We start from the raw sequence: 12,500 nt of genomic DNA, 5'->3' as shown, positions 1-12,500 counted from the left end.
TATGGTAATGATGATTATTTTTGTAGTTGTGGATTTTATATTTACTGCGGACCGACTTGTTTCCTGAAAAAGAAATCAAGTAATATTTACTTTACTGGTTTCTCATAAAATAAGAAATGCTTAAAGGTATTATCAGTACAACATTTTACATTTTTTTAGTTATCATACTTGCATTTAGAGTAACATTTCACTTCTTACTCAGTATATTATGTAAGATTCATTATGAAGCTTTGTATAAGTGTGTAAGAACAATATGCTTGTGTCTGCATGACATCACTGTACTGTAAGTTTGAATTTAACATGTAACATGTGGAGAGAAATGGTATATACATGTAACATATAGAGGGAAATGGTATCTCTGTACAATACTGTATTTAAAATAGTATTGTGATGCATTAGTTATGTGATGTCATGCAGACACATTTCTTATTGATGAAAAATTAAAAGTACAGTATAAAGATATGTATAAAACTGTATATGATTACAATACAGGACATTTTGGTTGATTTTTTATTACAAATGTAACAATATAGAAATATTTAAATATGGTTTGTAATATTTGTAATACAGTTTTTTAGTACTTTTTTAGATTTAAAAAAATGTGGCTCACTTTAGTGCCAAAGCAAGTGATAATGTTTTTCATTATGATACCAGATTGCTGCTCTGGATATTTAAGTTCAAAGAACTGTAGCAACCCCCCCCCCCAAAAAAAAAAAAAAAAAAAAAAAATAATACCATAAACAAACAAATCTTGTGTGTGGTTGTTCTCATAGTAAAAAGATTGTAGATTACATTGAAATATTTAAACATATTGCAGAAATTTGCATAGCAACTCTGACAATCATCATAGATTGATTTAAAAGAAAAGACCCATTGAAGTATTGTAGAAATTATGTTGTTATAAGGTTATCCATTGTACTTAATGAATCAGCTATTTATTGTACTGCTAAAGGCTATTGTTGCTATTATAGCAGAACTCTATTGGAAGCCGAAGATGGTTAATGGAATGTAAAATTGGGATGAATTGAAATGACCTGTCTTAGGTTAAATATTATACTCTAAATTGATTTGATTTACTTGCATTAGTTTTAAGGTGACATTAGCGGGTATGTACCTGATATACTGGTGATTTTTATGAATACTGTTGAAAAGTAGCCAAAAAGTATCATACTATATTTTTCAGTGAGAGACGGTTTGTAATTCAAGTGATGTTCTCATTTTATAGTTGATGTGGTATGTAATTTTTATATAAGTAATCTCTTGTTGCCAAAAATAGGGATTTTACCTGTTGAAGATCTTAGAAGATTGAGTATATGATTATACAGTTCTTCTTTGTTATTATTGTTGTTATTTTGATCAAGTTTTCAGTTTACTACAATGACAGCTATAGATTTTTTTATCGTGTTTTGCACCTGTGAGGTATATCAAGTGTTCATTGAGAAATCCATGAATGATTTTTATATCCATGTTTTTGCTTTTTTCATGAACTTGTAATGAAAAGCTGTTTCTAGATATGCATACTTTATGCATGGTGTTATTCATTGGGAAAAATGAAGTTAGTTGTGATATTATATAAAATAAGTTAATGTGGTAAATCTCTGCTTTTAGTCCTTTGTCTTTTGTACTTTTGAAAAAGATAAGTTAATGTGTTTAATCTCAGTGTTTAGTCCATTGTCATTTGTACTCTAGCATTTTTATAGAATATTATAAAATATTGTGCTGTGTCCCTGGAGTATGTAAGTGTAGGTGTGGTAATAATTTATTAAAGGGGAAATTTTCTTTTAATTCAAGTAACTTATAAAAATGGCACTCCCATTATATGAAATCTTATTTTTTTTTAATTTATAAGTCATTGTATTTAGATCTTATGTTAATTATCTTGTCTTATAGTTATTTTTATTGCCTATGTTCCATATGAATCTGGTTTATTATTATGATTATTATTATGACAGTAGAAGAATCAACAATGCACAAACTTGATTTATCAAAAATAAGACCAGCTTTGATTATGATTAATATTACTATTGTTATTATCATAATAATTTTTTTTATTACTATATAGTAGTGGCATTGTTATTGTTATAGTTACTGCTATTATCATTATTATTATTACTTTTACTTTTATTATTATTATGATTACCATTACTAATTATAATTATTATCACTTGTGTGCCATGTGGCTTAGTTGCAATTAAAAAAAATTGTCATATAAATTTTCTCAGGTCACATTATGCAAAATAAATTCTAGTACTAAATTTTGACTCTCAAAAGTTTTATAAACCCTTGATGTTTATTTCATTCTTATGATGAATAGATATAAGTCTATTTGCCATAATGTGCAGCTAATTTAATTATGGATCTCACTTTTTAAATATCTGAAATGTCAGTTTATACCAGTTACTGAACTTGTCTTCATAAGTTATTTTTCATTGTTCTGTATCTTTGAATTATATGCTCATCAAGATTATTATAGATTTATAAAAAGTTAATGTGCTAGACTTCAAAGGTCATATAGTACTATGGTAAAGTATTGTGGCTAAAAGGGTAAAATGAGTTAACAATTAAGACAAAATGTGTTAAATGTCAAAGGTTGTAGAGTACTATAGGATAGTATGGTAGTGAAAGAGGTAAAGTAGAGAAGCAAATGTAGTAAGGCAGGGATTAGTAAAGGAGGAAAGCGGGTTAAGGGTGAAGGGTGATTAGATCAAATGGATAGTAACTATATATGTGGGGAAGGAAAAGGAACATTGTATGAAGAACACTGCAAAAGAGCAATTGATACTGTTGTGACAAAGGAGTCATGTGAGCATCCAGGTGGGAGTGGTGAGGATAATGGGGTGTATTGAGAGAGAGGAGGAAGGGGATAGGGGGAACTTGAGGAGGCAGATGGATATCAGCAACTAATTTGAATGTAGTGGGAGTGGAGTAGAGAGTTTGGAGGGTTGATGAGAGAGTGGAGCATTCTCTTAGGTCATGTTTAGAAAGTTGGATGTCCTCAAGAGCTTCAAGGAGGGGCATTGGGTGAAGAAGTCTTAGTTTTCTTATGATGAGAAGAGGAGACAGACGTCGGAGAAGCAGAGGAAGAGATGGGTGTAGAAGAGAATATGGGCTGGAACATTTAGATTGTCTGGTGCAACAGGTAAAGTTAGAAGTAGAGGTAGGCATCAGGGAAGTGGTAGAGATTTGAGTATCTGGATTTAGACGAAAAAAAAAAATTGACTCGGGGAGTGAAGACATAGAGGTAGGATGATAAGGGGTAGGAGGAAGAGATACTGGAGGAGATGCCAAGACATCTTGTAAAAAAGGGAGAGGAGCAGAGTGAAGAACAGCATAGAGTGAGGCTTAGTTTTAATATGAGAACTCTTACTTTAGATTTGAGCTTGTAGGCAGGACAGCTCCTATAAAATACATTATATGAGCCAACACAGTTTGAATGGTCATGGTTGAGTACATGGAGGGAGCAGGCTGTGGAGTAGTGTGGGCCACACCAATATTTTTGACATTTACAGGGGAGGCTTTATTGATTATATGATTGGACAGGACAGGACAGGACACTCCACCAATATAAGCTTTATCAAGGGAGGTCATGACTAAAGAAGCTAATCTTAGTGATATTGGTGTAGGATTTAGTGGCCTTTGTGAGGAATAGTTTAGCACTGTACTGCTACTGCATCAGTCAATAAGGCAGGCAAGTGTGTTATTTTTATAGTCTGAACAAGCCTTGTCATAGACCGGGCAATCAGCTGGAGAGATGGAAACAGATCCAGTACAAGTATTAATCCAAAGTCTGGAAAGCGTTATGTTCATTGTAAGAGGTAACAGGTGAGACAGTTAGTACTCATAATTGGCTCATTGATGACAGTACATGTGGAGCCATCTATATGTAAAAACAATTAATAAATTAAACTCACAGTGGGCATGGCATGTGCCTACATGCCATTCCCGGCAGCTTGGGATTAAGGGAAGAGTGAGGCAGGGCAAGAATAAGTTTGCCAGTGTGGTCAGTTAGTTTGGATAATGCACAAGCTTAGAACTCCGATGTAACGAGATATTGTTGGAAGAGGAGGATATTGTCAGCGAAAGGGGCTGTAGGGGGAATCACAAATAATGGATCCCACTCGGCTGAGCTAAACAGAGTACTCAGAAGGTTTGTAGAGGTGAAAGGAGTTGAAGGACAAGGCTGGCAGGAAGAGAGAGTGGGTGTGAAGTGAGATAGTACTGTGGGGAAGAGGACAATAAGGATGAATAGTAGTAATAAGGGAGGAGGGTGCAGACAATGAAGAAGACTATTCAGGAGCAGAAGATCGAGTGAAGAATATTGATAGAGAGGAGGGGGTGTATTCTGGAGAATGGATAATGATGTAGGTGGATGATTACAAATGGATCAGAGTTGACAGCAAGCTTCAAGCAGGGGTAGTAGAAGTAGTGGTCCAAGCCATGATCAAAGGAGAGGCATGGGTTGGGAAACCAGAAAAGTCAAATTTAAATAAGTTGAAGGGGCAAGCCTTGCAGCCCTTAATAAAGGTACGAAATCTTAATTATTGGCCATGATGAGCCTGAAATATATGGGAAATTTAGATGGCCTACCCCTCAGGGTCCCTCTGAGGATTAAGGGCTAAGCAATTAATCAAGGAAATACGGAGTCCATGGTTCCCTGAGGCCATTCAGCTCTGGTACAAAGCCAGGCTTTCATCCTTTCAGCATGGCTCTTGTACCTTAAGAAGTGGGTATAGAAGGGATTGAAGAAGAGAAGGGGAAGAAGACTACGTAAAATTAGTTGATATAAGTACTTAAGCCCAAGATGGGGATTCCCAATATTGGGCCTCAGTCTTCTTATGCTAAGCTTCCCCCTCCTCCCAATAACAATGGCAGCAAAGGATTGGGTTGGAGATTAATGTAAAGAGGAAAATAGAACTACTATTCTGGAATATTATGATTTTACATTGAAATTATCCATATTCTACATAAATACATAATCATTTAACAAGGGCTGCAACATGGACTGGATCCAGTGATCAGCCTACTCCAACAGCAGTTGGAGATCTGCTGAGTTGCAACTTGTTTACCTGTTCTCTCTGTCTGTCTCTGTCTCTCTTTTCTCTCTCACGCATCACACGTCACACACACACTTATTCATTCCTTCACTTAATCTCACTCACTCACTCACACTTGATCAGCCTTCATATTTTATTTGCTCGTCTTTATTTACACTACTATAGTAACCTACAGCACTCTACTTTTGATATCTTTGTCATAACCATTAGCTGAGTTTTACCCTTTCTGCCACTATTTTATCATAGTGTCATATGACCTTTCCTTACCTGGGGGTAAGCTCCCAAGCTTCATCCTATCACTATATTTTGAATAAACTGCTAATGACTTTAAATATTGGCGCTGCAGAAATTTTTCAATAAATAATAATAAATCAACTCAGGATTATCTGGCCCACAAATTGTATCTGAAGGTGGAATGTCTCTCCCTGGGGTAAATGAGTTTGACTGCCCTGGTCTACAGAGTAATTGAAATGATGGAATTTACACTATGAAAGCATTAACTTATGAATATATATTGTACATAAATAAGTTACTGGTTTATACCCTCATCAACTTATAAAGTTGAATGATTCTATTTCCTAGTACAGCTATGATTTGAATAACCTTTAATGACTGATACATTTTTCTGATGTGCTTTTATTTGGACAAAGATATATGTATATAAAATATCCTACTTCTAAGATCTAGTTTTCATTTGCCCCTTATTTCTAAGTATAGTTAAAGGAATAACACTATTTTTTTTTACTTGAAATGGTTAGTCTACCTCTGCAAGTGAATATATTCATGGCTACATCCATTACATAAACACTAGTTTATTTGTAGAGAAGGATGATTAATAAAACTCATTCCTAGTAGTTAAAATAATATTTAATAACCATTCATATACTTTAAATTGTCAATATATATAACAATGTTAAATAAATAAACAATATCAAAACTGAACTCCTGTTGCAGAAATTACAAAGACTATTTTACAATAACTATCAGGGTATCTTAATGCCACCAATTTTAACTATAAAATCCATTATATACATCTGGATCTTAATTTCCACAGGGTTTTCTGTTTCATGAAAACCTGGTACACCAACCTGTTGTAATGTTGACTGTTGCTCTGTTACCTGGAAAGATAAAAAGGATTTAATGTTTGAAGTTTTGCTTGCTCAACATCTTAGGTAATAAGCAATCAGAAGAGAACAAGAGAAGGATAAAGAAACCCATATACCTATAATTTTGAACCATATATTTTATTTGAATTCATATCATATGCTTTTAGGTTGAAAAAAAAAGATGATAAGTACAAAGTCACCAATTATTTAAGTGTTTCACATCAACCTTTTCCATTAGTTTCAGGAAAAATTCTGACATCTTGTATTGCTGTTAGTAATGCCAATATTATAATAATTAATATGTCTATAATAAAGATAACAGCATCAATACTGACAGAATTAGAAAAAAAATCCCAAAACTTAAGGGAAGAAGAAATCATGGAAGGTCACATGATCACATAAGATCTGGATGACCTGACTATCACACTAAAAAAACTTGGCTTGCGGGGCAGGTGACGTGAACTTGCAGTCGTGATAATTTCGCCTGAAAGCCAGGATGACAGGAATGACTTGCCATGAGTGCACAAACCTCTTGGAAGGGTGATTAGACTCAGTGGGAATTTAGGAAGGGACTTTTGCTTTAGTTCCATCAATCCATGGTTGGAAGAGCATTGGCTCCAGACAGGACACCACTTCCATGCTCTAGATCCTATTCCTGCCCACCATGTCTGTCAGCACAGTCTATCTTAAATGTTTAACCCCTTGGACCCAGATGATGTTGTGGTCAAGTTGAGGAAAAACTTGGGCAGCTGCCCGGGTGACATGAATATGCTGTCAACCGGACAAATGGACTGCAGCCCGGGGTGACGCGAACAAAAAGTTAAGAGCGAAGGCCAGGGTGACAGAATCGACTCGCTATAAGTCCACAAACCTCTTGGAGTGTGATTTGACTCATTTGGCACTTAGAAAGGGGCTTTAGCATTATTCCCAACGATAAACGAATGTGGAATTAACATGCATAAGCAATGACTGGAAGAGCGTCAGTTCCAGGGAGGATGCCATTTCCATGCTGTGCACTGTACTCCTGGCCGCTGACTGGTGGCGCTGGTTTTATTACGTAAAATTGAAAGTTACAAAAAAATAGGATATATGACACAAATAACCAAATGTTCCATATATTTTTTTTCTTGCACTAAGCTATTTACTACATAGAGAGATGACATGGAGTCTATGCAAGGAAAATAAGTAATTATCACCTGGATAAAGCAAATCAAGACTAATATGGACATTGGAAAATGGCATTACAGCTAAAAAAGTTTACACAAAATAACTTTTCAAAGGGGAGGCACAGAGTCCTGTCACAACTCCTGGGTGTTCGTGCACTGCCACCCTACCCGCCACACGCCCGGGATGTTGCCTACTCATGTAACCCATTGCCCAGGCCCCCTTCTAAGCTCCATGACTTCCGTCATGTAACTGAATCCAAGGAGTTAATGTTTAATGTTTGAAATAAATAAATGTGCTAGACATCAAAGGTTATATAGCACTATGGTAACATATTGTGTCAGAGAAGGTAAAGAAGAGTTAAAGATTACAATAAAATGTGTTAAATGCCAAGGATTAGAGAGCATTATAGGATAATATGGTAGTGAAAAGGCAAAAAAGGGGAATAAGTGAACTAAAGCAGAGATTGGTAGAAAGGGAAGGGTTAAGTGGTTGGGCAGTTGAGTGAATTATAGTGTATCTGTCACTGGGGAGGGTATACGAAAAATGTTCAAGGAAAAATAAGAGATGGCTGTTGGAAAAGTAGAAGAATCCAGGGAGAAGGGAAGGTGTTGAATGTCAAAGATTAAAGGGTGTTATAGGAAAGTATGGTAACGAAAAGGGAAAAGCGGCAAGTAAATGAAGTAGAGCAGGGATTGGTAAAATGTTAAAGGTTAAGTGGGTAGAGCAATTGCGTGAATTGCCTTGTATCTGTGACTGGGGAAATAATAGGGACATTGTTCAAAGAAAACAGAGGTGGCTGTTGGAGGAGTTGGGGTAGAAGAATTCAGGGGATGAGTAAGGGGGACTGGGGAAGGTGGTGAAGTATCAGGAAGAGTGTAGGGGAGGGGTCTGTAGAAGGACACTGTTGTGATAGAGAAAACTCATATGAGTATTAAAGAGGGAGTGGTAGAGAGGGTGGGGTATGTTGAGAGGATGTAGAAAGAGGGCTGGAGGGAACTTGAGGAGGAGGAGGATGTATATCTGCAAATACTTTAAATGTAGAAGGAGTAGGAACAGAGGGATTGGGGGTTGGGTGAGGGAGAGGAGTGTTCCCTTGGGTCATCTTTTGAAGGTTTTGGATGTCTTCATGGGTTTCTGGAGGGGAGTTGAGTGACTGAGAAACAAAGGTTCTCTTAAGAGGAGGAGAAAAGGAGACAGATATCTGAGGATCAGAAGAAGAGAAAGGTATAGGGAAGGATGTAGTAAGAGAGGGTGGAGTGGAGCGTTTAGGTTGCCTGGTACGACGAATAAAGTGAGGAGGAGGGGTAGGTATCAAGGAAATGGTAGAGATTGGAGTATCTAGATTCAGACTGGTACACAAATTTGATTGGGGGATAGGGTGAGTAGACATAGGGTGGTTTAGGGTATAGGGGAGAGATAATGGGGGAGATGCAGAAATATCTTGTGAAGATGGGCAGGGAGCAGAGCAAAGGGCTGTTTTGGAATAACTTGAGACAAAAACCTTGTCATCGTGCTTCTTGTCTGGCCTCACATAGAGTGAGGCTAGACTGAGGATTGCTACCTCATATTCAAACTTATATGCAGGGCAGCTCTTATAAAATACATTATGAGTCTCCACAACTGGCACATGTATGTGACTGAGCAGGGCAATTTTGACAGTCATGACCAGGTTGGGCACATAGAGGGCAGCGGGCTGTGGAGCAATAGTGATGGCAGGGTGGCCAAAGAGCCAACATTTCTGACATTAACAAGGAAGGGTTTGATATGGTCGGAGATGGTAGGACAATCCACCAATATAAACTTCATGGGGGAAGTCATGTCTACGGAAGCTAATTTTGGCAATACTGATGTGGGACTTACACTGGCGTCTAGGAGTAATAGTGTAAAACTGTACTGCCACTACATCATATTCAGCAAGGCAGGTAAGTATGTCTTTTTCACAGTCTGACAGTCCTTATTGTAGATAGGAGAAGCATTTGGGGGGATAGAAACAGTTCCAGTAAAAGTATTAAGAGAAGGGTGAGGTTTGGCAGGAAAGGGTTTGCCATTAAGGTCAGTTAGGGTAGATAGTGCACGAGCTTGGGATTCAGATGTAACTGTGACAAGGCGTGAACCATCAGAGCGACTGCGAAAGGTAACCTTGCCTACTTGTTTCTGGAGGCACTGTTGAAAGAGAAGGGTATTCTCAGAACTTGGCTGGGCCAAGGAAAGTTTGCAAAAGGTAAAGGTAGTAGAAGGATGAGAGCAAGAGGAAGATGGGGTGGGATCCAAGGAGACCATTATACACCTTGGAAATGGTTTTTCAATAGTTGTATGGTAGATGGAAAGGTAGTTTAGAGGAACACTACATTCCATTGAAACAAAAGTGTGTGGTGGTGATCCTATGGAGGGGATAAACCTTTAATGTTTTACAAGGTACTATAAACACTCTGTCTTAAGTACATAAGTGTGATAATCTAAAGGTCTTGTAAACTGGGGCACTAATGTGGTCTATGCCATCGCAGATCAATACCAACCGTCATCAATCATGGACAACCATGTGGACTAAGTTTCGGTGGATTGATTAATCATTAAAACATCTGATGTGTATGAAATGGCTTTGACAAGGGTCTGCACCTCTTTGTATCTCCAAGGGCAGACATTGTACTTGTAAGATGAGGAAAACACTGTATAAATAAGTACCACTTAAATATATAAAATTATCTGAAAGATGGAATAATGCCATATCACACTGATATCATGAATATATAACCTCTCCGATTGGGATTCAAATCCCCAACCACTATTGCAAGGAACTTGCAAGACGGTCACTCTAACCACTGATACACGACCCACTAAAAGGAGTGTGCAAATAGGAGCTATCTAGCATCCATGGGCATTACCTACCTACTCATACATGAGTAAGGATAGCAAAGTTTTAAACACACTTCCCATGGGCACTCGCTAAATACATAGAGCAGTTCAAATCCCAAATAAGAAATCCTGATATCAATGCGGTATGGCATTATTCCATAGGTAATGCCTATGGATGCTAGATAGCTCCTATTTGCACACTATTTTTAGTGGGTCATGTATCAGTGGTTAGAGTGACCGTCTTGCAAATTCCTTGCAATGGCGGTGGGAGTTATAAATTCATAAAATTATTTCTTGTGTTTATAATAACCCAATTGAAATAACATTAATATAGGTTGAACTTTATAAGTGCAGTGAGGCATAAAACTGGGTGTTTTATTCTTATTACAACACTGAGTCCACTCGGCAGTGACTAGAATATAAATCTGTTATCTTGTACTTATACATGAATATAGAAAGTATATGTTCAATTCCTTATCATCTCTACTCAAGGGTGTTAAGAGTGGTAAGAAGTAAGAAAGAAGTAATAGAGCATCACTTGTAGGGGTGCTAAGTAACAGAAATTTCAAAAAGTCTGAAAATCAGCAAAAAGGGTACACCAGTTAGAGTAATATAACTTGCAATTGACTCCTTGGTTACTAATTACTTGAGCCATCTATATATAAACACAAAGAATGTATACCATGCCATCCTCCCACAAAGGGTTAATAATGCAGAAATTTTAGTTGGTGATATTGCATGTGAATATAAATATTATTGCTTATATGCAAAAGATTAGTAATTTAAGTTACTAGACTTAAGCGCTTTAGCAATAAATTACTGTTGTTATGAATATCTTCATAAAAATATAATTGCAAATGAGTAAATAAAAGGGGAAAAATGATCAAGCATCTCAATCTAAACTATTTTCTATTTTTGAAAGACAATGTAAGATGAATGCCCTTTGCATCTGCAGCCACACTTATTAATAGGAAACAACTGAAAAAGTTCCTTTTTTATGATAGGATAATCCCCTTTTTTTAATGTCTGTAACATTTGCCAAAACTTAATTCTTAGTTAAGCTACATATGAGACACTTATGTATCCTCTAATATATCTAATTCTATAAACTATATATTTCTCTTTCTTCAAGCAATCACAATATGCCACTGCCTAGTAAACAATACCAAACCTAACCCATCTCTTTGCACCTACTGTGAGACAGCAACCAGCTTTACCACTTTGGTAAGACTCTTCCATGTAATACTATACTATCTACATATACCAGTGGGTCAGCTGCCAAAAAATTAGTAGATTTCTCTCAACAAACAAATTCTTGTAGTTTCAACAAATGTAGTACTCTCATTACAAATTTCATCAAACGTTTTGCAACTCATGAATCCCTCTATCTTGCCCATTATACTTGGTTGTTTTGACCTAATCTGCCCAACCTGACATTGACATCATCTTAATCATCTTGATGATGACGATGATGGAGGAGAAAAAAAAGAAGAAAAGAAAAGAAAGAAAAAAAAAAAGGGATGCCTTGCCATGAAAATAATTCTGAGAGCACAAGGCACTTAGAGATTGATTCAGCAGGCTTTAAGGAAGCGGCTCATTTGCAAGCTCCTGCAGGATTTCCACCAGCCCACGAGGGGGTGAACTGTACCAGCTGTATTCCTGTCTACAGGGAGGAGTTTGTCCACAGGCAGAATCAAATACCTGCCCACCATTAATAGCAGCATAAGATGAGTTAGAGCAAATTGAATAATATAAAAATATAAAAAGCAACCTAAATAATACAATGTAACTTATTGTCATTGCTATTGCACAAAGTGTAAACTACCTGGAGAGATGATATGGTGTCTGCTCAATTAAAGAATGGCAAGTCAAGCAATTCTTTATACTTCACATGAGTGTTCATGTGGGATGGATCTACAAATTAGCTACACAGCCGGGAGAGTAACCTCTCAACGAAGCCTAATGCCCAGATTTGGTCCATGAGCGCCCACATCTAACATGCTAACTTTCTCACCATTTTTGAGGTTTTATGTACTCATCTTACAAAATACAACTCAGAAAAAACAAAATTATTGTAAGTTTCTCTAGCCAGTTAGTCTAAACATTATTATCTTATATACATCCCATAAAATCATACACAAAAACAAGAAATGACACCATAGTATGTAGTCATTTCTTGCTTATTCTTTGTATTCTTGTATGTTTAGTATATAGAACTTATTAAAACTAATCTAGTACAAAACAGGACGTCACAAACCTACCTTCTGATCCAACAACTGAAGAATCCGCACATGCATGGTGGATATCTCTTGTGCATGAC

General features: G+C 36.7%; 2 protein-coding genes across 3 annotated transcripts in view; one reads left to right on the top strand and one right to left on the bottom strand.

The window, feature by feature from the left end:
• Nucleotides 1-736, top strand: part of LOC113810016 (protein smoothened) — a 20,211-nt gene extending 19,475 nt beyond the window's left edge. Inside the window, exon 15 of one of the 2 annotated variants that reach the window (XM_027361701.2) lies at nucleotides 1-736. This exon is cut by the window's left edge and continues 1,688 nt beyond it. The gene's annotated coding sequence lies outside the window, so the exon portion shown is untranslated. The other variant, XM_027361702.2, reaches the window with a different exon arrangement.
• A 5,167-nt stretch (nucleotides 737-5,903) lies between these two features.
• The window catches only part of gdl (gonadal protein gdl), an 11,788-nt gene continuing 5,191 nt past the window's right edge, over nucleotides 5,904-12,500 (bottom strand). The window contains exons 3-4 of the mRNA XM_027361703.2: nucleotides 12,442-12,500; nucleotides 5,904-6,172 (exon numbers count right to left, since the gene is read on the bottom strand). The exon at nucleotides 12,442-12,500 is cut by the window's right edge and continues 126 nt beyond it. Coding sequence (XP_027217504.1) covers nucleotides 6,038-6,172; nucleotides 12,442-12,500 — 194 coding nt within the window. The 3' untranslated portion in view covers nucleotides 5,904-6,037. The remainder of the gene's footprint in view (nucleotides 6,173-12,441) is intronic.

The sequence above is a fragment of the Penaeus vannamei genome, chromosome 17, assembly GCF_042767895.1.
Source record: "Penaeus vannamei isolate JL-2024 chromosome 17, ASM4276789v1, whole genome shotgun sequence".
NCBI lineage: Eukaryota > Metazoa > Arthropoda > Malacostraca > Decapoda > Penaeidae > Penaeus > Penaeus vannamei.
Note: the sequence above shows the minus strand (reverse complement) of the source record. Positions and strands in the feature narration are given on the sequence as shown.